This window comes from Mustela erminea, chromosome 8, assembly GCF_009829155.1.
Source record: "Mustela erminea isolate mMusErm1 chromosome 8, mMusErm1.Pri, whole genome shotgun sequence".
In the NCBI taxonomy this organism is placed as follows: domain Eukaryota; kingdom Metazoa; phylum Chordata; class Mammalia; order Carnivora; family Mustelidae; genus Mustela; species Mustela erminea.
The window spans coordinates 92812783-92840524 of NC_045621.1; the positions used below are offsets into that span (position 1 = coordinate 92812783).

The 27742-nt window shown below is 37.5% G+C and overlaps 1 protein-coding gene across 3 annotated transcripts in view; it reads right to left on the reverse strand.

The window, feature by feature from the left end:
• Positions 1 to 27742, reverse strand: part of THSD7B (thrombospondin type 1 domain containing 7B) — an 855837-nt gene that overhangs the window by 345671 nt on the left and 482424 nt on the right. For all 3 annotated transcript variants that reach the window (XM_032353821.1, XM_032353819.1, XM_032353820.1), the window contains exons 11-12: positions 4881 to 5010; positions 1278 to 1381 (exon numbers count right to left, since the gene is read on the reverse strand). In XM_032353821.1, coding sequence (XP_032209712.1) covers positions 1278 to 1381; positions 4881 to 5010 — 234 coding nt within the window. The remainder of the gene's footprint in view (positions 1 to 1277; positions 1382 to 4880; positions 5011 to 27742) is intronic.

A 27742-nucleotide genomic window follows, 5' to 3' on the forward strand; every position in this document is an offset into this window, starting at 1 on the left:
AGCAGCTGGCCTGACAGTGGTGGAAAGGTCTTTTGCAGACTCAATTACAATTCCAGTCAGGTGGCCATATCTTGCAGGGCTGAGATAAGGTTTTACAGAAGGCTGTATATGCTCTGAATCAGCACCTAATTTGGGGTACTGTTTCCCCCACAGGCAGGATTCATAGGTCCAGGAATCAAGAGGAGGAAATGAAGAGAAGTGGCATAACTCACTATAACCTCTGGTGACTCACTAGTAAAATGTTTGCTTCTTGTCTCCTGTGATCTTATGTTTTGCTGCCCTATAGGTCTTTGTTCCAAAGGAAGCAATGCTTCCACCAGGAGACACAATAAGATTCCATTGACCTGGATGTTAAGACTGCTACCTGGCCATGGGGGACTTCTCTGTCATAGGGGACAGCTCTGAATCAAAAGATACAGCACGGAGTTATTGTGCTGCTGGCTTGACTGATCCCAACCAATACATTAATTTTTTTTGCAACAGGAAGAGACACTTCATTCTAAACAAAGCTTTTAGAAAAAAGCATAAAGCCATTTTAATGCAGTTGGTTCCACAGGGTCTGATTTGGCTACATATATCCCTTGAGCAACAAAGTGGTTAGATTTTAAGAATAAAGGACTTCTTATTAAGCCTCATTTGATTGGTACCTGGATTATGAATGAAACAGGAAACTGAACAGTCTGATGAGACTCTGAGCGCTTTTCAGAGATTGCAATACATCACACCTTGGCATTGATGATTAAAAGCACTTCTACTTTGATCCAGAAGACTACTTGCAATGTCTTCCAGGAATTTAAATAGTTCCTTTCTATGCATATTATATAGAACACATAGTAACTATATATGTAACAATTACATTTAAGTCATGATTATTAAGATTAGTCCATTCATTCAATTATCCTTAATTCATTTAACAAAGATGAAATTAACACCTAAAAAGTGCAATGACTACTGTTGGGTCTAACCATAGACATATTTTTCATTCCTTGGATTATGTCTAACATGTGTTTGGAACACAAGCACTAAGATATGCAAATGACTGAGAACAGATATCTGCTTCCATTGCATAGTCCTCAGACACACTAGCTTGTTACGGTTAAAAGATGGTATAATATCAACATTACTTAATGCCTAACTTAAACTCAAATACCGATAAACATAAATAATTCAGTCCAATAATATCATAAATATTCAAATGTAAAATAAGCAATAGTTTATAAGAATAACGTAATTTTATATTACATTTTAACAGAAAAACTGTGTTAAAATTCCCTTACCTCTTGTTTGTACCCCCTTTCCACAGGCTTCACTGGTGCCCATTATCGCCTGCCTGACAGACTCTGGCACCAATATACAAGGGCTCCATTTCTGTGGCTTCCATCTGTGATTACAAAGAAGAGCAAACTAAAAATTTCACCATAACAAACATACAAAAGAAATACACAAAATGAACGAATTTGAAACCCCCAAATCATAAAAACAGTAATTCAATAAAACCTGATTTAAAATCAATGTCATAAAATGGAGCAAAAGGGAAGAAAATAGTCCACTCTATCCCAGATTCATGGTTAATGCAGTATTTCCATTTTTTAAAAATGTTGACATTTTCTATATAAGCTGTAGTCCATTGGGCAAGGCGGCAGTAAAAATCCTTAAAAGCACAGATCAATCGAGAAGTTTTACCTACCATATTATCTAAAATTATTTTTAAAAGGGGGGGAAGAAAAAGAAAGAGAGAAGGAGCAGGAGGAAGAAGAGGTGGAAAGGAAAAAGAGAGAGAGAAAGAGAGAGAGAAATCCCTATGTCCCATTGGAGCCGGTGAGAATCAAGGTTTGAACATCTGAAAATTTGGGGTGAAAACTTTCACAATTGATCTTCTGCTTCTGAGGTTTTTATAAGGTGGTGTCTAAAATTTTAAAGTGATTCAGATATCTCAATAAGTCATAAAGTAAAAGGGTGATGGGGGGGTCACAGGGACCTATCTTATGTGATAGTTCATCTCATGGAAGAGGAACAGATCCTCCTTTGATGAATCATCAGTATTTCTAGTTCTCAAAGGAAATATTCACTGCGGAGGCCCTGTGGTTACTCACTGTTTTCCTTTCTCAGGTAAACAAAATTTTCTATTTTTATGATCCACAAGACAGACTAACTTAGATCCTTAAACTTGTCTTCAGAATGTACCAGAGGGGCGGCGCCTGGGTGGCTCAGCGGATTAAGTCTCTGCCTTTGGCTCAGGTCATGATCTCAGGGTCCTGGGATCGAGCCCAATATGGGGTGAGCAGGGAGCCTGCTTCCCCCTCTCTCTCTGCCTGCCTCTCTGCCTATTTGTGATCTCTCTCTCTGTCAAATAAATAAATAAAATCCTTATTTAAAAAAAAAAAAGAATGTACCAGAAAACTCAAACCTTAAGAGTAACCACAGATTCTGCTCCTTCCTTAGTATATGCTCACACTTTTCAGAGCCAATACCACTAATAAGAGATGCTACTTCAAAAAATGAAACAGAAACATGAAGCAAAAATATTATTGACCAGTTTTGTGAGATGAAATAATTGATAGATAAAGATCTCTAGGATTTTTTCATCTTGCAAAACTGGTTAATAATATTACATATAAATTACATATGTACATACAATACATATGTACAACAATATTACGTATACATTACATATGTATGTAATGTATACGTAATATTATTGACCAGTTTATATGTAATAGATATGTAATATATATGTTATATATATAAAATATAATTTTGACCTCACTCAAGTGGCATTCATACTAGGAATAGTTGAGGAATTGAGAAATCAAGAAACACCTAAACTGAAAAGCACAATTTAAAGAACCCCTTAATTTTAAATAATTGTAAATTTACTTTGCACATGCATAGATTGATTTAGTATAATTCCAAAACACAGAAACTGAAATGGCAAGGGGTTTTAGTCCAATTTTTCAATAGGATGTAGCAATCATTCAGATCCCTTCAGTTTACCGAGGCTTTCTAAATCGAAATGAGACCATGGAGTTCAGTCTAGTTCAGTGTGCTGCATAAAGTGAAATAGAAGGAATTTCAGGACTCTCATTAAACTTGGTTTTGGAATGAGAAACTTGGGCTCAGAGAAGTTAAGTTAAATGTCTGAGATTGCACAACTCAGAGGCCAGCTGTCCCTCCTAAAACCCTGGATGTTCAGCTACAGACCCTTGACCCCATGGTCAGTTCTCTGTAAGGCTACATCACCATGCTGCCTTCCCTTTTGGTTATTAACTTAATGTGTTGGGAGATACTCAAATTCACAAAAAATTTCTACAGACGTTTTGATTCTATTTTAACTATGTAAGTCTGTGATTATGTCACCTTAATGGAATCAAAAAGAAGATTCAGAAGATAATGATAAAGATCCTATATTAACTTGCCTCCCTAACATACCAATGAGAAAGGATGCAAAAACTAAATTGGAACCATGTTGTTCAAAATTCAAGGCTGCTTTACTGAGGAGCAGAGAATCATGCTAATAATGTATATACATACTAAACTAGGCATCATGAGAAATGATAACACTGATCCAATCCAGACATAGCAAAACTAGTTCCTGGGGAAAATGGCAGGAGGTCAATGATGGAAACAAGTTCAAACGTGAGTAGCTAAAATGAAATGCAACCAGAGTGAAGAGAGTAGACAGTAGAAAGGAAAAATCTCACTAATAACATCTAGGATATTCTCTGATTATAATAGCCTTGGGTCCATAAAAATACCTAATAACATTTGATTTGGTTAATTTTTTCAATTGGCTACTTTCCCCAAGAGCTCTTTTGCTGGGCTCAGAAGTTTCAATATTTATGTATGGTACAAAGGGATGACTATTGACAGCGTTTCCATAGCAGCCCTGTGGCTAATGAGAGAAAACTGGTAGTCTGGGCATGTTCCCAGTATTGATTCACATCCTCCTTAAACTGGCCGTTAGATAGAAACAATGAGCATAAAGAATTATAGAATTGATAGTAATGCAGACTCTTCAATGACACTCTAACATTATCTAATGTGAGGAGTCTTCTTTAAAAAATAAAGAGAGAGAAAGAAGGAAAAAGAAAAATAACTTGTATTTTCCTGGCAAATTAGCCCTTGAATTTCATAGCTTTAAGATATAGTTTTTTCAAATAATCAGGAGAAACACTAGACATTTTTGCACAAAGCAATGAAACTCAACAGTGAAAAAATTTATTCCAGATGTACTTTAAAGCAATGCTTCAATCCAACATTAAAAGAATGAGCATTAATGACTAAACACACAAATCTCAGGGATTGCTTTTATGAATAATAATCACCAGTTCATCAAGAGGGAATATATAAGTACCATATATACTTTAAAAGTCATTTTCTTTTTTTTTTTTTATTTTATCCATTGGTTAAACTTATTCTAAGTAGATAATTCCTTAAAATGTGCACATGACAAAATTTAAAAACCAAATTTTTTTAAATAAAAGTAAATAACTATTTTAAAAGTACATATTTATTCTTAGTTCTTAATTAAAAGCTTTAGGATAAAAACAATAGAATGAGGTAACTTATGTGTGTGTTTGTTTTCCAGGTAAAGATTTTATCCTAAATCTCTTTGGATCCTAATCCTTAAAACTGATTGCCTGGGTGGCAGAACTCCAGCAGCTCACTTAAAATCAAAACATGTTTATTGATTTTTTTCTGTTAAATGACTTTCATATTCTTTACTCCTTTGAATATATTCAAAAGAGGGGGAAATGTTGAACTATTAAAGATAAACATTATCTCATCTTATTTCTCACTAAAAATCATAAACTATATAAAGAAGATAGGTCATGATTTATACGAAAATCTAACGATTATTTAAAAAGGTAACTAATTACCGATATATGGGACACAATGAAATATCTTCACACTCTCGCTCTTCAAATAAGGTATCTGGGCATTCTTGGCCTCCATTGGCTGCTTCCTGGATGATAATCCTGTATCGAGACTGTTTTACTGTGGCATTTCCTGAAGTAAAGGAAAAATAGAATTGTAGTGTCCTTCTGTGAGGATGCAGGGAAAAAATTAGGGTTAGTCACAGAAGGGAAGGGAGGGAGAAAAGAAGAGAAGGAGGGGGAAGTAGGGAGGGAAGTGAGAATACGTGGTCAGACTACTTAGGGAATGAGAATAACAAGCAATAACCAAGGATTAATACTTCATATTATACTCAATCTTACTCCTGTGAAATAATCCTAAATAATGCGATTTCAAATCTATTTGATCTCATATGCAAAGACCATTTTCCAACTGTATTACTATGCTTTAAATTCATCAGAATTTATATTACCTATGGCATAAGAGTTACATGGCATAACCTAAGGAACCCAAGAAACCCTCTTTGATCTCAAAACAATAGCTTAAGGGCCTAGTTTTACTATGAGCGATTCATTCCCTCCAGCAAGGCACTTCCCTCTGTGGGTGACTTTATAATGCAAACACTCATTAAAATTAATACATTAGTAATTTACTTATTTATGGATATTGGTTTCTTACATTTCGTATTCCTCATAACCTGACATGATATGTATATAATTGGAACTTAGGGAAAAGGCACTAAAATTGTGACAGAACAAAATATTGTCTACTTTCTGGTTTGGCTGAATAGGAGAAGTATTAATAGGCATCTCAGTAAAGGCAGCCCATGTTTACTTTAAGGTGCTGGGACACTCAGCTCATAATCTTTAGATTCCTCTTGAATCAATAACAACAATAAAAATCAATTATATTACAGTGCCTAGCAACTATTTCAATTACCATAAGCAAAATTTGCACTAGATAAAAAGATACAAATTCTTGAACTTACAATTAAAAAGAAAGAAAAGGAGGCAGATAGAGATACAAGTTTAAGACATCAATAGTGTGAGAAGAATCAACAGTGTGCACTGTTAGGAGAGTACAGAAGAAAGAGTAATCATTTTTGTCTCTGGAAATCAGTTCCTGGAGGAGAGAGATTTTATTCTGGGACTTAAAATCTTAATAGAAAAAGTAAAAAAGCTGAAGCCATTTTGGACCAAGGTAAGTCTGAGAAAAGACACTGCTGAGACATAAATGGGTGCATGGAATTCACAGAGAAAGGGAGCTACATTCAGATGGAAAATGTATACATTTGGCTTGTGAGTGTGCCCTTGTTGAGGAGGTTACAAAGAATGAAGAGAAAAGGTGGTGTAGAAGAAAATGGAATTAACTGGTAGGTTTGGGACAGATGATGGATCTGACTATATTTAGAAGAAAATTTCTAGAAAGCCAGTAAACTAAGGGGAGTATGACAAAAGGGGGGGAAAAAAGCTTTCATTAAAATTGTATATTCATATAGTTTTTAAAAAAATCTTTAGTACAATGACTTATAGTGAGAAACAACTGACCCACAACCAATTCCCTGTCTTCCTTCTAGAACACTTGGAACTCTATTTAGTTCCTCTGTGGTTATCTCCAAATCTATAAATAATAAGCTTATGTCACTTTTTTCTTGATTCATTAATTTTAGGCATCATTTACTGACTTTCTGTTATAACTGATGGGAGTTTACTTGGCAACACCTTTCAATTTTTTATAATTGTATCACTATTTTTATGGCTCTAATGGTTATTTAAAGGCTTTAAATAACCCACTTTTTTTCCAGTCCCACTCCTCATTCTTGCCCTCTATCAGACCAACCACTACCGTTCAAAAGAATCTTCATGGGTAGATGAGCTTCCTCTTCTCTTGCCATGCACATTCCTGATAAGTTAAGTCATAGCTTCATGTGCTGCACCATCACTTTTTCTGCTCTTTAGTCTTGCTACTAAGTTTTTTGTTAATGAGTTTAGAGCTCTCATCCACTGATGGTCCTCTTTATATTTTTTAACAAGGAATTAGGGCTTTTATAATTCATTTCTATTATTTTAATGAGATTATGGAAAGAAAAGGAAACCAACATATTTATACACTTCATGATCTTGACTAAGTTAAGCATAGGATCTTTTCCAACTACTTACAGTCCTATTCCCCTCCTTTTTTTTTTTTTCTTCCCCCATATTTAATCTGCAGTCTAGCAAGGAAACTAATCATAGGAGTATATCAGTGAATCCCTTATCCATTGGCTTTTGGTTGGGTTTGGCCAATAGAGGGATGGGGCACACAATATAAGGAGGAAAAAATGATAAGAAAAGAGAAAGATCAGGGAATTTATTCCAACAGATTTCATCTTCTAGATTACCTCAGTTTGTTCTCTACCCAAACCAAAAGCAATGGTTTCTATGAAATGGCCCTCTCCTCCAGCTACAGTTCTACTAATTGTTCCTACCTCTATCAAATTTCAGGCTCCTAAATGTCACTAGTCCAGGTACTAAACCATCGCCTGTGAGCTTAAGTAACCCTTCCCAGTATTTTGGAAATAACGCCTTCATTAAATTTTTCCCAATGCCCCATTTGAGTGGGCCATCTGTTTCCTGCCAGGACATGCTAATAAAATCAAAGGAGACAGACATGTTACTACATGACAGGGAAGAATGTTATAATTTGCCCTTTTCTAAAAGAACTTAAGGTCCGGTGAGGAGTATAAAATAGAAGGTTAAAGAGGGGGTGGGGAAAGTGTAATTAAAACAGTTCTGGTAAAAAGCTGAGAATTTTACCCTTTAAGTTCAGGAAGAAGACAAAAATGGCCACTCTTCCCACTTTAATAGTATTAGAAGTCTTAGTCACAGAAATTAGACAAGATAAAGAAATAAGAGCATCCAAATTGGAAAGGAAAAAGTAAAACTGCCACTATTTGCAGATGACATGACACTACATCTAGAAAACCCTAAAGATCCCTTCAAAAAAGCTATTAGAACTAATAAATGAATTCAGTAAAGTTGCAGGATACAAAATTAACATGTAGCAATTGGTCATATTTCTATACACTAACAATCAGCTATCAGAAAGAAAAAAAATTAAGAAAATAATCCCATTTATAATTGCATTAAAAATAATAAAATACCTAGGAATAAGTTTAGCCAGGGAGGTAGAAGTCATGTACTCTCAAAACTTCAAGAACTGGGGCACCTGGGTGGTTCAGTGGGTTAAGCCTTTCCCTTCAGCTTAGGTCATGATCTCCTGGGATGGAGCCCCGGGTCAGGCTCTCTGCTCAGTGGGGAGCTTGCTTCCCCACCCCGCCTGTCTCTCTACCTACTTGTGATCTCTCTCTCTGTCAAATAAATAAATAAAATCTAAAAACAAAACAAAACAAAACTTCAAGACACTGATGAAAGAAACTGAAGAAGAAAAAAAAAAAATAAATGGAAAGATATACCATGCTCATGGATTGGAAGAATTAATATTATTAAAATTTCCATACTACCCAGAAAAATCTATAGATTCAGTGCAATCCCCATCAAAATACCAATGTTATTTTTCACAAAACTAGAATAAAAAATCCTAAAATTTGTATAAAACCCCAAATTTGTATAGAACCACAAATAGAAATCCCAATTGTCAAAGCGCTACTGAGAAAAAACAACAAAGTGGAGGAATCCATCAGACTTTCTGATTTCAAAGTATCCTACAAAGCTACAGTAACCAAAACAGTATGGTATGGGCATAAAAATAGACATACAGATCGATGGTTTAGAATAGAAATAAAATAGAAACAGAAATAAATCTACACATGTATGGTCAATTAATGTATGGCAAAACAGACAAGAATATATCATGAGGAGAAGACAGTCTCTTCAATGAATGGTGTCAGCACAGCTATATGCAAAAGAATGAACTTGGACCAAAATCTTATACCATACACAAAAACAAATTAAAAATGGATTAATGACTTGAATATAACATCTGAAACTATAAAACTTCTAGAAGAAAAGATAGGCAGTGAGCTCTGTGACATTGGTCTTAGCAATACTTCGTGGACCAGTCTGTCAGGCATGAACAACAACAACTAAAATAAACAATTATATTTATTATATCAAACTAAAAAAACCTTTTGCACAGGAAAGAAAACAAACAACAAAGCAAAAAGACAACCTACTGAATGAGAGAAGATATTTGCAATTATATATCTGGTAAGATGTTAACATCCAAAATATATAATGAACTCAGGTAAATTCATATTAAAAAAAAGTGAAACATGAGCAGTGGACTTAAATAGATGTTTCTAAAGAAGATGTACAGATGGCCAACAGACACATGGAATGACGTTTAACATCACTAATCACCAGGGACATGCAAATCAAAACCATAATGAAATATTACCTCACTCTGTCAAATTGACTATTCTCAAAAACACAAAAACAAGTCCTGGTGAGAATGTGGAGAAAAGGGAACCCTTGTGCACTGCTGGGAATAAAAACAGTATGGAGGTTCCTCAAAAAATTAAATATAGAACTACCATACCATTCAGCAATTCCACCTCAGGTTATTTATCTGAAAAAAAAAAATGAAACTATCAATTCGAAGAGATCTATGTGTATCCCTCTGTTCACTGAAGCATTATTTAGGGTAGCCAAGATACAGAAGCAATCTAAGTGTCTACCAGTAGATGAATGGATAAAGAAAATGTGCTTTATATAGCCAATAGATTATTATTCAGTCAGATAAAAGGAATAAGATCTTGCCCTTTGCAACAACTTGGAAGGAGCTAGAGGACATTATGCTAAATGAAAGTCAGACAGAGAAACAAGTATCATATCATTTCACTTATACATAGGATCTATAAAGCAAGACAAACAAACAAAACAAAATAGAAACAAACTTGTAGCTATAAGAAACAAATTGTTGGTTACCAAAAGGGGCTGAGGTAGGGGGTGAAATAGGGAAAGGGGATTACAAGGTACAAACTCCCAGTTATAAAATAAATAAGTCATGGGGATGTCCTTTTCAGCATCAGGAATATAGTCAATAATATTCTAATAACTTTCTCTGGTGACAAATGCTAACTACACATCATGGGAATCATTTCATAAGGCATAAAAATATTGAATCACTATAATGTATACCTGAAACTAACAGGATATCGTATGTCAATTATACTTCAATAAAGAAAGAAAAGTTCTGCATAATTATATAAAGCTATCTACATTTGGGTGTGGCCAGCTTTGTAAATAATTATGCCTTTAGGAATAAGTCTCTTCTCCCATTGCCAGTTAATTCCAGTTACACTGTACTTACGGTGATAATTATTGCTTATCCTTAGGATTTGTACTTGTGTAGGTTTTTCTGTGTGTGTGTGTGTGTGTGTGTGTGTGTTGTCCAAGTGTTATGTTAGGAGACCCAGAAATAAAAACTGAAGAGAACAGGAAAAATGAAACAGATGCCTTTACCTTACTTAAGAGAGAACATGGATCAATGTTCATCCCTTCACACTGCATGCTCATGTGTGTGTGTGCACACAAACAGTCACACACACACACACACACACACACACACACGCACACATAATGAACATTCCCACACAAAGGTTTTCTGCTTTATCATATAATTGCAAGTCAAGCCATTCAAAGTTTGGGGAACACAGTTGCATTGAATATCATGCCCTACAAACATTCAGGTGGAGGGATGGATTCTATGGGCAAAACAAAATTTAAAATAGAGGCTAGATTTTTTCAGAAAGAAAACTGATTGACACTGTACAGACATGACGAAAAATGTGTATGTTTTCAAAGAAGAAAAGAAAGATAAACGATTATCTTGACATAAGGAAACAACACCAAGATCTGTGAGATAGGTGCTAAAATATTTTTTTTTCTGTGTGATGCGTTTCTTTGTCCTAAACTTTGGAAGGGTCATAGTTAGCATTCGGCTTTAAAGGGTTTTTCCACTTTCTGTGATAAAAGTACCTCAACTTATAACCGGACCTATGGAAGAGTCAGTTATGCACAAGTGATATGGTTTAGCTGGTGTCATGGAAACTTAAGGGCAGGCAACATCTGACTTGGGATGGAGTAGTCAGTAGTCTTCTCACTCCAACTCAACTTCAGGCCAGCCTAAAGGGAGCAGTTTTGTACCAAGGAAGGACAATAATTCCAGAAATCCAAGAAGTTATTAGCAACAGAAGAGGATGCTTCCAGTAGCACCCAGCGTCAAAGTCAGAAGTCAGACAACAGAGGACGAGCAAAAGTCTAACGCTCTCAGGAACTGGTGTCCAACAGAGCCCCCCTTTCTGTTGAATACACAGCAATGGATTTCAGGGAAGTAGACAGAGAATGGAAGATAGTGGCTTTGAAGGTGGAAAGCATTTGGATTACATACGTGTGTAAAATGCATTTTAAGTTTCCAAGAATTATCTCCTTGGTATATATCAGATCTGCTTCTGGGTATTTTACATATGCTGTCTCATTTTATTATTAAAATATTTTATGAGGCTGATATCACTACCACCATTTTCACTTATTTTAAAATTATTATTATTGTTCCCACTTTACAGATAAGAAAATGGAAGGTGGAAAAGATAAATCTTTTGCCCAAAGTCACCTAGCTAGTTCTAAAGCTATTAAAAGAATGCCAGTAAAACTGTAACTAAACAGATATCAAAGCCCATAATCTTTCCATATGAGATTTTATGGTGAAACGAAGAGCAGGGAGCATCCGGGGAGGAGTTCCCATCCTCACTCCTCTGTTATTCCCAAGGGATACCTCTTCCTTTTTAATTAATTCTCCAGGAGTACCCTGTTGGCAGAAGGTTTCAAGTGCCAATAACAGTGCTTGTGGGGCTTAGTGAGTGATGTTTCCAATCTCATTAGGACCTATGAAAAAATAACAATAAATTAAAGTTCCTGTTTAGGTGCCTGGGTGGCTCAGTGGATTAAGCCTCTGCCTTCAGCTCAGGTCATGATCTCAGGGTCCTGGGATCGAGCCCCACATTGGGCTCTCTGCTCAGTAGGGAGCCTGCTTCCCCTCTTTCTCTGCCTGCCTCTCTGCCTACTTGTGATCTCTTCTCTCTCTGTCAAGTAAATAAATAAAATTTAAAAAAATTTTAAAAAATAAAGTTCCTGTTTGCAAACATAAGTAACAGTTCAAGCATGATTATGCTTAATAAACAACTAGCCTAAATTCAATTTTGATTTATGCATATTTTATCACCACTTAGTCATCAGACATAATCATACTTAATTTAATACTTATAGTCAAAAGAAGTAACATTTAGAGAAGACGGCAGCTTAAACATCAAGAGCCATATTTAATATCAGAAATATACAAGTGAGTTATTTATCGATATAGAAAGAATATGAAATATTTATAGATTCTCTGTGAAGGTCCATTCCACTCTTTTCCCAGAAAGATGGTAGCAAAGATGGAAGAAACTGGTCTGTAAGAGTAGCTCTGGGTGATTCACAGCCAGGCAAGGACGGCATTTCATACTGAACTGAAGATCATGAGTGCTGGTCCCTGGTGTCAGGGTTCGTCCACCAAAGACTAGGGCTAAAGAATGGACCCGCTAAGCTTCCAACTGATGTGAAGTCTGAGTGTAGATAAAGAGCAAGTGGAACATGGTAGAGCATAGTGAGTATAAGCCCTGGCTGACAGAGAGGCATACAGATGAGCACAGGAGGGGAGGTCTTCCAAAAGCAAGCAGGTGTGTAAACTACACGTGGGGTTGCTGTGTATCAGCAGTATCTATTAATACCTACTGAATATCAGCAGATATGCTGATATCAATCTGCAGAAATCTGAAAGAAGATTTTAAAAAAATCACTGCTCTGGCTTTCCCTTGTTTCTCAATTATCTTCATTATTAATGGGTCTAATAGATCTTAGCACCAACATTCTTCTAGGTTTGTTGCCTTAAGACTCTAGATTCTCATCTGGTGCTCTTGGTCCTCCTCCCCATTTACATATCAAGTTCACCATTAAACAAACAGAACAAAAAATCTACTCGTGATTCCTATGTAATTGCTCTTGAAGCAAAAGGATGGCACCAATATTTGAAGATGCTTATCATATAAAGAACCACATGTAAGTACTTCCTGAGGTTTAGTAACAACTCGGGTGCCTACTAGATTCCAGGCAAGTCCTTTAATCTTGCTAAACCTCAGCTTCCTTGGCTGTAAAACAGACCAAATAAAAGGGTCTAGTTCATATGATTCCCAGGAGGATTCAACGAAATACTGCCCGTAAAGCATGTGCATATTGCCTGGTACCAGGAATCTTCTCCAACATGAGTTCATGAGAGAAGGTGAGAAGAAACATTAAAAAAAAAAATTCATATATATATATATATATATATATATATATATATATATATATATGAGAGAAGAAACCCTTCAAGAGTTGAGGCTTCTTCATATTTAAAGAAAACTGTGATAAACCAGTCTATTCAGTGCTGTCTCAGGCCATGTTCCAAGCATCCGGAGTAGACCATGAGTGGCTGAAAACCATCTCACATTCCTGGTAAATTAAATTACAATTGCAAGGCAATTTGTATCAACCATTTTCTGGTATCATAGAAGAGGAACAGAAAAGGTGATCAAATCCCTTGTGTGCTCAAAGAAGTCTTAGTTAATGCCAGTTATCCCGGCTTACATAAGAAAAGCTCATCCACTCACTTTCAGAAGTGCCTCTGTTTGCATGAAAATTATATGATCACTCTGAACAAAAGACCACTCCCCTTGCAAATACAAGAAACAAGCACATTTTGTTTCTCACTGCAGCATAGGTTTGCATTTCAAATGTATGAAAAAGGTACACTGCATTGCTGCTCTTAAAATTATCTGTTCAAATGGATCACTGGGCCTTTTTATTTCTTGCCAGAGAATTCTGCTTCAGATAGCAGCCCGTGCATCCAAAGAAGATGGTCCTGTGCCCCAAGCACACTTCTTCATGAATTAAATTAAAATTGAAAGGGAAAGGAAAGTATAGGGCTTACCTGAAGATAACTGACTGGAGTTACGTGATATGTGTTGTTATGATAGAAACATCATGAATGAAAGCTATATAACTAAACAGAAGTGGTATTTATTCAAAGTGAAGCATGAATATAAGGAGAAAACAACTTTCACTTGGCAAAAATTCCAAATGGTCATTAAGAAGTCTGTTTCTAAGTCAGATCTATGGACAGACAGAGATCACAGTATGATGGTAAACAGCACAAGTTTCTTCAACATCAAATCCCCTAGAAGGAACATTCTCTCTACTGACTAATTATACACAAGAGAATGCCCCTTTCTAGTCTAGTCACAACCATTGGTGAGATTTCTTTTTTAGAAAAGGTACAAATGAGGATTCACCACCAGCTCAGCTGTCTCCTACTTAAATCTGGAGAAAGAGATACTGTGACTCTCAGTTCTTGGAGGGAAGCACTTACCACATACACTGTTGTCCCTGTCGTTAAATATTTATCAGGTTTCTGCTCTATGTAGGAGAAGCACCTAGGTGCTGAGCGTGATACTGAAATGTACATACATGCATTATTAAATCTCCCCAGTGAAGCAGAAGTGAAACTTGATGGATGGATAATAATGTAGAAGTTCTCCACAGTTTTATAAGTATTCAGAAATGATAATGTAGACTTTGTATACACTATTCAAAGCCCACTGATCCACTACACTCGTTGAGGAGAAATGGAAGGCTTACATAGGGCCCACCACAATGCCCTAGAAGAAATCTGAGGGGAGAGTTTTCATCTTCTTCTTTCCTCATCATCTTGGTATTCTAGACAGAAAGCAAATACATCAAGAGTAGTCTCCTCCACCCCCCAAAGTTCCCTCTCAGCCTAGACCTCCAAGTACTTCAAAATGAACACTGAGCGTATCTATATACCAATGAAATTAAACAAAATTGCAAAGCTTTTCTGCTAAACTTCCTAGGACTGTTGAAAATAAGCTCCAGGATATCCATATACTTCTTTCATTTTAAAATGTTGCCTGAAAAAAAATGTACTCTATATTCCTAAATGTTCATAATCATCATTCACTTTGCAACAGAGGCCACATTCAATGGCTCTGGCAACGGACAGGACCTCCAGGGCTGATTTCTAATCCCAGCTCATTACTGAATTGCTATATGACCTTGGGCAACACACTTAACCTTTGAGAGCTTCAATTTTCTTGCTTATCCTATGTGGGTAATACCGCTGGGCCAACTCATAGGACACCTGTTAGGAATGCCTAATTAAATTGGATTTAAAGCATTTTGCAAATGTAATATATGTGAGTGCCTGTCCACTTAAAGTTCCTTATTCTTTAAAAATGTGAACCCTTAATTTCAGATGAAGCAACTCATGGTTTTATCTGCATAAACTATCTAGGATGGCCATTGTGGCAAATAAACATGCTCTCTCTATGGTACTTACCGAACACTCACTGAAGCCTATGCAATAGCTCTAATTTCTAGAGATTATCTCCAAATTCCTCTACATGCTATGCTCATCACTGCAGCTCTTAAAACATCTGCAATTTGTAAAGCTGACCTTATCAAATAGTGACCACCTTGGAGTGTGGCCCTTCCTTTCTCTACATAAAATAACTGGAGTTACCCACAACTGATCTTGCTTTCGACTCAACCTATGTGGTCCTTAATGCTCGCTACGTATGAGAATCTCAAGGGATGCTCTTACAAACTCCTAATGCCCCCCCCCCAACTCGCAACACAAACCGTGTAAATCAGAATCTCGGGTGGGTGGTGCCCAAATATTTGTATGTTTAAAAAATCTCCAGGGCAGAGAATCACTGATTTAGCACATTGAAAGCTGGCAAGTCTTATTCTTCCGCTATGTAAAACAGGAAAAAGACAATGCAGCATGCTTAACCAAGCAACAGAAAACAAATGAGCACTAGCTAAATCATTAATGCTCTCAACACATTTTAAAAATGCAACCTGCCCTCTAGCTAAGTACATCATAATGGGTATAATTGGAAATGTGTACTATAAATGAGGAGGGTTAACAACACTATTTATAATGACAATTTGCACTTGTCTTTTCTTCTTGCCAACCCGTGCTGAAATGACAGGGATTTATTTTCCCTCCATGCAGAACCCTTTTCATTTTAGCAGATGAAACGTCTAGTGGCTGCTTGCTACACAGATCCCTAATGCATTGCACTCCATCAGCCTTAAGAGTACGGTATTCTGCAACCACACTGGACTATTTATAGACAGGTTTGAGGGACACAGATGCCATCAAGGTATAAACTCAAGACATAATCCTTATTAGGCATGAACACTGAACCATATATTCATAACAACTCTTTTAAATAATCCATATTACCCTAACTTCTTAATGCTTTATGCCTTCATGGGCATAAAAGGTTGCTATTCCTGCCCCACATTGTGTTGACAGCTAGAGTACAAAAGGACTTCCAGGTCAAGCTTATGTGTCACAGCATAATGAGGACACAGCACAGGGATATATAACTAGCAACTTCAGACCCTCAGATCCTCTGTTCTTCTCATAGATAAGTGAAGTGTATCACTTGGCCATCTGCTTGGCATGCTCAAAAGACACCACCATTCACTATGGCTCAACCACATAAATCCTGGTTTCTGCAACTTTTTGGAATGTCCCTTCTAGGATGTGTCTACAAGTAAAAAATGGTTTGCATCAATCTAAAGTCTCTTGCTCTTGAATTCCTTTTTTGGCTTAGTGTTGGTGTAATAACGACTTAGTATCGGTGAGTCTGGAATATCAGTCAGGTTTGGGAACTTAGGAAAATACTTATCTTCTAGTACCTTGAAAGGAAATAATTAGAAATAATCCTTTGGGGCTTTGAAGAAGAAGAATCAGATAATGGAATGGAATTAGTTCAGGGTTTGGAACCTGGTAATATGTAGCAACTGTGTTGGGGTAAGCTAAGAGTATTTATTCTCCCTCTACCTCTAGGTAACCCCCTATGCTTGAGACTGAACAGATGGTCACCTCTTTCAAGAAGTCTTTCCCACTCCATCCTCAGCCAAGTAGCCCTCTTCCCATGCTTCCATGCCTCTAGAAAGATCCACGTTGCATACTTTTGTCTTCTTGTGTCTCTCTGCTCTCCAGGTCTTGTAGTGCTTAAAACCTAGAAGGCATCTAATAAATGATTGTTGAATAAATAAGGAGACGGGTGCATAAAAAATCATGACTGGATGAAAATACAGCCATCTACAAATATCTTTTTCTTGAAAGGAAAGTTGGAGACTTCTACCAGTAAGGCAGAGGATATAGCTGGAGAAAATCTGCTGGCACACAGAAAAATGAAAGCTGAAGAAGTTCATTTTTAACTCAATTTAAAACATTTATCTTTTTAATTTTGGAAATTTTTAAACATATCAAATGAACCCAATATATTCATCCATCAGCTTCAATAATCGCATGGCTATGCTTTTATTTAATCTATACCCCTTCGCTTTCACACACAGCTGGATTATTTCTAAGAATATTCAGACATAACATTAATATTAACCATTTTTGTTCATTCAATGACAAACCTCACTCTGAATGGTGGTATCTGCACTATGTGGAATGAAGCAAGGTTTACTTTCCAGAATATAATCTTTAAAATAATACAAAAAACAACCCAGGCACTTGCCATGATTCATTCCCCTGCCAAGTGTTCTGCATAAATCAGCTCAATGCTCATAACAATCCTAAAACACAGTTACTCTTGTTATTCCCATTTTGGAGGTCAGAGAATGGAGGAACAGAGAAGTTTTGAATCTCGTCCAAGATTCCAGTATGTAATAAAGAGGACTCGAAACTCAAGAAGTCTGCATCCAAAGTATGTGTTCTTACTGGTCTGTTTTGCTATCCTATGCCTCCAACACTTGAATGTTCTCAGTCAAATGCAAGCAGCATTGCAGTCCAATAAAATGGCAATCCAATAATGACAACTGTTCCCAGGAAGTAAAATTCAAAACCAGTTAAAAACCTGGCCCCTAAAGAAAGCCACAAGCTTACAGGGTCCCAGGCTTGGTAGGGCTCTTAGTTTAATGTTTTGCTACAGCTGTCTTGAAACTTTTAATAATTTATAAACAAGGCACCCCACATTTTTATTTTGCAGTGGGCCTTGCAAATCATGGTGCTGGTCCTGATAAAAACAATGGTGATGTGGGGAATTAACGAGATCCCCTCCATCTTGGTGATCATTTTAAAGCTTGGAAGTATACAGAGAGGTGACTAGGAAAGGTTTGCTCCATCCCAGAGTTCTGACAGTTGCTTACGGTTCTTCTTCTCTCTTAGCATTTAAATTCCTTGAGAAGGAGAGAGGGTTTGCATAATCATCCAGTTACGTGAACTCCATAGGATGGGCAAAGAACTCAGTACACACTGGGTCATGAAGACAGACTATTATATAATGTTGAGTTATGGTAATTTATACAGTTACCTACAATTCACATTTTTTTTTTTTATTCAAGAAAACAGATTCTCCTCATTTCTTGCCCAGATAATTGAATGCTCTCATAATTTTCCACTGGTTTCCAATGCTGTCTAACCTCATTATTTTCTGTACTATTTTTTTTTCTAAAACACAAATCAGATTTTATCACACCCATGCTTAAAATTTAAAGTGTCTATTAGAATTCCAGATAATGTCCAAACTTTTTAGAATAGCATAAATCTTTTCATAAACTGGCTCCTGCATATCTCTCTAACCCTATTTCTTTTCATTCCTCCATTATGCATTATGCAACCCAAGGTCCACTAGCTGCTTGTAATTCATTTAATTAAAATGTACTCTCTCACTGTCAAGCATACACACACACACACACACACACACATATACATCCCCTCTTCTATATTTAAGATACTTGTATTCCATATTTACTTGGAATTTCCTGATCTACCAAATCTTACATCCTCTGACACTTCACTAGAGTAAGACCCCCTCTTCAGCTGCCTAATACTCTGTGCTCATTCCTGTTATAAAAAAGATAGGTTTGTGCATTTGAATCCTCTATCAAAAAGCCCCTTGAATAAAATAATGACATCTTATTAATCTTAATATTACTAGCAATTGGTAGAATGCTTGGTATATAGTGAAGCTTACAAAAAGTTTACTGAATTACTGATACATTCATCTGTTATCTTTCATTTGATTACCATTTAGGCACTTACTCCGTGGCAACCACTCTTCAGTGTGTTGAAGCAGTGAACAAGCTATGGAGCTTACTTTGTAACTGGGAGAATGGTTAAGTGCTATGAGGGAAACCTGTGTATGAGCAAGAAAGAGAATGGGAAGAGGGGATTTCTAATAAGGCTGTCAGAGAAAGGCTCACCAAGACATGATATTTGAACTGAAACCAAAATGTTGGGCAAAAAGCATTCAGGGAGAAGAGCATTGTAGGAAGGAGGAACAGCCAGTGAATGTCTGAACGAGATATAATAAGCTTGGTCAGAAAGGAGGCCAAGGTAGCTAAATGGAAAAGTAAAAAACACAGTGAAAGGTGGAACAGGATTTTACAAAATTTCCTAGTACCAGTCTGTGAGGGTGGAGTCCCCTAGATGATTCCTCCCATGAGAAGGGACATATCCACCTCTACTATGCTCATTTGCCAGGATTTTCTCCTTCTTCCCCACTTGTGTCTTCTTTGGGAAAGATGAGGAGCATCTAAATCATGGTTTTGGGAGAAGAAGGTGGACAAATACAGCTCTTCCATCTCTCTCCGTCTTGTTTTTCAGGATTTATCTGCTCATAGAATGCACATATTTTTATCTGTTCTGGGCCCTGGTCATCAAATTTTTAGTTGTCTAAACATGGGCTGTAACCAGGTGGTTAGGCCTATCTAATTATACAGTTGAGGATCGGCTGATATTTTGATCCCCAACTACTTTGACTAATTCTCAATTGTTTCTAAATTTGGGTGGGGGAAAACGTGGGTGGGGTAAAGATAGACTCCCTCAAAGTCCAAGACCGAATGTGTGTTTCTTGCTCATGTACAATGGTATTTCATGTTCCACGCAATATAACAATCTATGTTTATTAAACTCCTACTATTTTTCTGCTACAAGAAAGTCTCTCTCTTTCTTGCTCTCCTTCATTCTTACTACACACATACATAAAACACACTTCTAACTATCTTTCATTTATAAAACTAATAACTTTATTGCTTGAGCTTGAATACCCAGAGATCATACAGCTTACTCAGGCAAGATGAAATAACAAAATGGAGGACAAGGAGCGAATCGGTGCACACTGAGTAACTACTGCTAAGCTAGCCTCTTCACATAGGATAAGAAGACCCTAGGAAGTAAATTGTCTTACAGACGTTACATATTATATCTATGTTACAGATGAGCATATAGAGTCTCAGAGAGGATAACTAAATTGTAGAACAGACAGCTAAGGGGCAACACTAAAAGTCTACCATAACTATGTTATATTCTTTCCACTACACATGAACAAATTAGAGAAAAATTCAAGAAAGAATATAATTAAGTGCTAAACTGAATATAATCAATTTCAGTTCAAAATGCATTTGGTCATTGAGCAGAAGAGGATATTGCTGGCTCAAGTTAGAAATGAGCACATTTCCCACAGAATCTGTCATTGTACATATGGTCTATATTCTTACTTTGATGATCATTCATAAGGTCTCTAAATAAAGTTAAGCATATTTTAGGTATCCGAGCAATCTAAGTTTAACCTGAAAAGACCTCAACTGGCAAAGAATTCACAATTCCTAGCATACTCATTACTTATCACTGAAAACATGCCATTCAATAGATATTCCTATCTGAACTATTTCCATGTAACAACTTAATTTTGAGGGATTATCAAGAAATTAGCAGAATATCCAGTGAAGAGTTCTCTATTAGGAAGACTTAAAAGTTGTTTGTCATTTTAAGCATGAATTTAAGCAAGTTATATCTTTTTGATTTTTTACCTTACGTAAATTATTTGACATTCTTATAAAACCTGGAGCTCCAAGTTGACATATTAGGATCCCAGCATTTAGCTCTACCTCTAACCCTAAGCTTCATTGCAGTAAGACAAATTAAATAGTTTATAAATCTACCATCATATTAATTAATCAGTGAGTCAAAAATCTCCTTAAACCATACACTAATTTAGAATCATAATAACATAGGATCAAAGCCAAGGAATTGATAAATAATTTATTCCTTTACTTATAGAAAATTACTTAATAAACAAAGTAATACCCCATCTAAATCACAACTAATTTATTCTATTTCTTCATAAGAAGTATATTGAAACTCTAAAAATAAACTCTTAATTAGAAGGGTAACTTAATTTCTGAAAGGTAGCTTATTTACCTCTGAAAGCAAAGAGAAATTATATTGTGATGCATTGTATTACCTGCAGAGCATTCTAGAGATAGGAGAAAGAAACCAGCCAGAACTTAAAAGAGTTTGAACAGAAAGAGCATTCATATCTGAAGAAACAGGGATTTTTGCTACCAAGGCGAACAATAAATTATTATGAATATCCACATGAGCCACAGGATTTATTGATGGTAATGTAGCTTGACTTTTGAATGAGGGAGATTAATAATGCTTTGTAGCAAGTATTAGTTGCAAATGTAGAAGGAAGACAGTGGATTTCAGATATAAAGAGTGGAACTTCATGCACCAAATCTACATTTAAAAAATTTGCCTGCTTTTGTTTATTTTGTTTTGTTTGATATGTTAGTTTACTTTATAAGACAACCAAGACGACACCATTGATGACAGACTGTTGATAGAAATCCCAGCCTAGACATTTTGGTAAGAACTCAAGTACACACAGACTGCACAATTTGTTTGATAGAAGTTAAATATCTGGCTCCAATCATACTGAGGGCGAGAGCTTTCTTTCTCCTTCCAGTTTCTACTCTACATGAGCACATAATTCTACTGCATTTCTGTTGCCTGGGACTTCAGTTTTCCTTTTCTGTATTTCTACTTACTGTAAACCACTCTTCCTAAACCAACTCTGAAGTGAAAGAGGATGGTTTTTGCTTTGGAATCAAGCAGGTAGGTTTCGCCATGCCTCTCCCTGCAGTTCAGCACCTACAAAGTCTGATGAAGCAGAAGTGAGGGTATGAGTCAGGTTCTGGATTCTCTTCCAAAGAACTGAGTTTGGGTGTTCTAGAGAGGTCAGTCTCAGTGGGGGATCAACCAACCATGGCCCTATCTTAAGGAGAATGCTCCTGCGATCATCTCCTGCTACCTTTCTGCACACTGTCCCCTTCCCCTGTCAGATGGGTTCTGAACTGAGGGAGCTGGTCCATAAGCTGTTGAAGTGGCTGAGGGCCTGATACACAGTGGGCCAGCAGATTCTCTTTCTTGTAATCTCAATAAAGAGCCAGAAGGTAACTTTCTGTCCACATGGAATGCTTAACTAAAGAAAGTGTGGTAGAGTTGAGCCTGGGACAGCCATTTTGGGGCTCTGTATCTGCTAGTTATAAGCATACAGATTCAGAAATGGTCCAATACAAGAAGCAGGTCACTAGGTGTACACAGAGAAGCAGAGACAGGAGGAAGTGCACTGGACCAGAAACTGAAGAGTGAAGCCTCGCTTCCTGTTTGCTTTTCTAGTTTCCATGACGTCCATGGGGATATTTTCCCCTTCTTTTTGAATATGTGTGAGATTTTCCGTTATCATTTCCCAACAAGCCATTTTAACCTACTATAGCTTAAAAACTTTGGATCCTTGAAAACTAAAATGATTAGAACTATACAGTAAATGCAAATTACACATTTCTTAAATAGTCCATTGTCTAATGGTTAAATTAAATGTCTCCATATAGTTCAAGGGTTCTCAAACTTTAATGTATCTTAGTATTACTAAGGCAATTGGTTTAAAAATGGCAGATTTTGAGGGCCCAGTCCTGACCTCAAAGTCAGAATCTCTTTGGATTTTAACAGGCATTTCCAGTAATTCTGAGCTGGGAATGCATGGGCCACACTTTGAGAAATCTGATCAAATTATTGTTGATCAGGTGCCTGCGCGGCTCAGTGGGTTAAGCGGCTGCATTTGGCTCTGGTCATGATCCCAGGGTTCTGGGATTGAGTCCCTCATCAGCTCCCTGCTCAGCAGGGAGGCTGCAATTCCCTCTCCCTCTGCTCCTGCTCTGCCTACCTGTACTCTCTATCTCTGTGTCAAATAAACAAAACTTTTAAAAAAATTATTGTTTTACTCTTGGACCAGTCTGGGCCACATGACCATAATTTTGCATTTCAACATTATACCTTTGGGTTTTATTAAAATAACACAAACCTAAAACCATGAAACCTTTTATTTCATTTCCAGTGGACACATTGCCTCAGTTGGTGTGACCTAGGTTGGAATGTGGAATTGCAGTAAAAATGCCTTCTGGGAATTACCAATTGAATAGGCTCTGATTCCCATGAGATACCCATATGATTCTATCCAAAATAATAGTAAGCACACAGACTGATGGACATAGGAATGAGTGAATTAATGAATGAGTGTGTAAACAAATAAACAAAAAAGATGAACCATGTTTTTAAACTTGTATGTTTGCCAGGAAGCCGGAGATAAATCTGATTCTTTATGTCCTACATCTTCTGTCACTGACATCAAAATGCATGTTCTTGCAGTAAGCTACAAAATCATTTATGAAAGAAATTTAGTTGTAAAGGCATATCAACTTTCCTCCCAGCAATTTGCTAGCTTTGCTTAAGCAGGTTGCTTTTAACTGGCATCCATTTATTTGACATGGATTTACTGAGTTCTGTTCTGTCTTAAGTTTATTACTAGGCACTTTTGGGAATGAAAGCAGAAAGGGTTCCAGCCTTCAAAGATTTCACATCCCTTCAGAGACACACAAAACACCTTTACCGATAGTTAGAATGCAAGCAAGTCAGACAGGGTTATGGGACTCAAGAGAGGAATGGTTGCTTCCAGCAGCAGCATCAGGACAAATTCTGTAAAGGAAAGGATTTACACCTTGGTTGGATCTGGGCAAGCAGCAGAGATAAGGAGAAAGAGATCCTTGACAGCAGAATTCTGGTTTTCCTTACTATTTTCTCTCACAGCACTTTGATCTTCTACCAAGCACATATTGTGATTTGTATCTGCATGCGCATTGGGTAATTGTGGGTTCAATGCCTCCATTTTCCTATAAGTAGACTCTACCCTCCATGATGGAAGGATCTGTCTCCACTCACCAGTCTGCATATCTGCACATGGTGCTGAGCACTATGGCTAGAAGGCACTGATATTTCAGCAAATGTTTATTGCTGAATGAGTGGATAAGAGCCTAGGCTTCCATGTGGCTTTGCCCTCTATTAGAGTTGCAATCTTGGGTCCTATCCTCCAGCCTCTATTTCCTCATATGTAAAATGGAGTAATAATAGTTCTTCCCATACAGGATTGAGGTAAGAATAGGATAATGCACATCAATAAATTACAGCTTTTATTAATTTGATAGGAAGAGACAGTGAGATGAAACAAAGACATGCTGATATTACAGCTTTTTAGTGGTAAGTCTGACCTTGTCTAGCTTTTTAAATATATATAACTATATAGGCTCACCAGGAAAGGCAATGTGGTAAGTTTAATGTAACCTGGGTATTTTTATCTGCCCTTTGCTCCTTTTGGCCCAGGTGATCAGGAGTCCTTCCCTTGACCAATCCTCTTACCTAATCTTTGGAGCAGCCCTAATAGAACAACTTCTTGTTTCACCAAACTGTCCAATGGTCAATGAAACAGCACAAGTGAAAGCAATGTATGATAGGTCTGTGAGGTGTCACGACCCTTCACAGGTTTGAGAGTCCTAGGCTCCAAATTCTTGAATTGCTAATAAACAGGCAAAACGAGCTGTGCCTACTGGCAGGAGAAAGAACTTGTGGTGGGATAAAACAGGCAGGCTCTGGAGTCACAGAATCTGCATTTCACAATGGCTGTGCCTCTGCCATGCATGGCAGCTAACCTTGAACCTGTTACTTCATCCTTCGGAGCTGGGGGCTCCTCACCTCTTTAGCCATATGGGATTACACCCAACTCCCGGGGCCATTGTAGGAAGTGAGGAAAAATCCCAGCTGGTGATGCCGTGAACTCTAGGCCCCTGTAGCTGTACATCAATCTCTGGTGCCAAAGAAGAGGCGGTCAGGGCGAGAAGGAAGAGTGCGAACTGAGAACACTTCGTTGTCAGCTCTTATGTAGACTAATATTTCCTCTGAAGTTGAGATGTAGCTCGCACCAGCCGAGTTCCGACCTCTGAGCAGCAACTCATGTTGGGAAATGGGCAAGGGGCTCTGATGAAATAGTCTTAATTGTTGTTGTTGTTGCCAAACCAATTTCATTTTATTTTTCCCAAATCAAATCCTCCTCATACTGGGTTTTAATAGAGGCTGACAGAGGTGCCAAATTTTAACTAAAAGCAAAACCAAACCAAACAAAAACAAACACACAAGAGCAAAAATTACATGAAATTAAGAAAATTTTATCCATTATTTTACTTCCCCCCTGAATTGAGGGAAAGTGTCTTTTACAGCTTTTATCAGCACAACTCCTCAGTTTGGCAGGAATATGATTGAGAACTGTAATCTCCACAAGCCCAAGTATTTGTCACTCCTCCTACTAAATTTTCAGGAACATTTATTGAGTACAAGGACAATGTAGTGATTTGTGGGCTTTAAATTATAGACTAGGGGTGCTGGGTGGCTCAGATGGTTAAGCCTCTGCCTTTGCTTGGGTGCTGATCCTAGTGTCCTGGGATCAAGTCCTGCATCGGGCTCTCTGCTCGGCAGGAAGCCTGCTCCTCCCTCTCTCTGCTGCTCCCCCTGCTTGGGCTTGCTCTCGCTCTCGCTCTCGCTCTCTCTCTGTCAAATAAATAAATAAAATCTTTAAAAATAATTATAGACTAAAGATGGCAAGTCATCCCTGGTGGAGCCTGTATAAAACAAAGTCACCTATGCTCTGCATTGGGAGGCTGGAGCTTGGGACATGTATGTGGGATACGCACCTTATTTTATGTATTCGAAAACACTCGGGAATAGATAACATCTAATATTTACAGAGGTGGTGACTGAAATTTAGGTTACTTCCTCAAAGAAAGTCATTAGACCATCATAATTCCTTTGACACTATTTTTGGGGGCCAGTGTCCCAGGCCCAAATCTTGATTACTCAAACACACCAGATTCCTCATTATTTGATGCAAATTAGTACCCCATTCACCACTTTCCAGGTAGACAAAAGCACAGATGGGCCTGCGGGGAGAAAGAGGGAATCCTGTGGGCTGTAAAGAGGACAATGAAGAGAGGGTGGTGCTAGTTCACATTCGAATGGGAGAAACTCTGGATTCTAGGAGAGGTGACTTTTGACTAATCCAACATTCTAAAAGACCAATATCTTTCCCCCTAATTGGCCTGGACCAACTCAACAATGTGTTAATGCTATGACTTCATCTTTATGGAAGCAAAATCTTTAGGAATTAGAACTGGTTGTGGGAAAGATGCAGAGTTCATGTATTCATTCATTCAACAACAACTGCTGAATGCCCTTCATGTCCCAGACATCGTGCTAAGGACTGCAAGTTCATAAATGAAATCAGAAAACAACAGCCCTCTAGATGTTATCGTCTTGTCCAAGAAAAACACGGACATGGAAACAAGTGCCATCATACTGGCACAGGGGGTCTAGATGTTGCAGGACACCAACATAATAAAGATAAGTTCCCTGTTCCTAAGGAACTTACATACCACTACTGCTAATAAATCTCCATTTACAGGGCGCCTGGGTGGCTCAGTGGGTTAAGCCACTGCCTTCGGCTCAGGTCATGATCTCAGGGTCCTGGGATCGAGTCCCGCATCGGGCTCTCTGCTCAGCAGGGAGCCTGCTTCCTCATATCTCTCTCTCTCTCTCTCTCTCTCTCTCTCTCTCTGCCTGCCTCTCTGCCTACTTGTGATCTCTCTCTGTCAAATAAATAAATAAAATCTTTAAAAAAAAATTTAAAAATCTCCATTTACAGAACATTCTTTAATGTGCCCTAGTCTTAGTTAATCCTTATACCCACTCTAGGAAATAAATGCCAATATTATCTCATTTAAGACAGGACGGAACTGAAACACAGCAAGTTGAAAGGGAGTCTGAAATGACTTATGTGTCAAAGATGGGACTTAAGAGTCCATGCTCTTAACTGTTAGCCCACACCATCTAGGCAGTTAAAAAAGCAAACAAACAAACAACAAAAAAAAAACAGTACTCTCTTTGATAGTGAAAACCTCAAGACCTATCTCTAGGAGGCTTGACACAGGAACAAAGGTTACCACCAAATGAAGTTTCCTACCAATTCCCAGCAGCCCTTCCTGCTTCCATGACACTGCTCTCCAGCTTGTCCCTGAGATGAAAGTTCAAGGAGCTCCCTCAGCCTTTAATTATTGATACTGACAAATAATTAAACATTAGCTCTGTGGTTTCTAGGAATTCATAAGAGGAGCTATTTTGAATATGGTACATTTTATCTTCCAGCCCAATAACTACATATTTTCCCTTCTATAGAAGTGGTAGACACACACATCTGGGAATTATTTCAAAATAATCCATGGGTTGGGTGAAAGAAAGGGGGATGCTGGTAACACAGGGAAAGCAAGAACACGGGAAAACAAATTGATGACTGTTTTCACTTGGTGATGGTTACACAAGAGAACGTTCTAGTAATCATTAATATTCAGCATTAACATGCTATTAATTTATGTATGTCTGAAACGTCACAGAATTCAGCATTAGAAATATAAAGTAAGCCCCTTTAAAGACAACCTGAGAGAACTCCTGGAAAATCAGTACTGATCTGTGACTTTAAAATAAAAACACGAAGCGTGATGATTACAAGAGCAGTGGCCAAGATAATTCCCAACCAAAC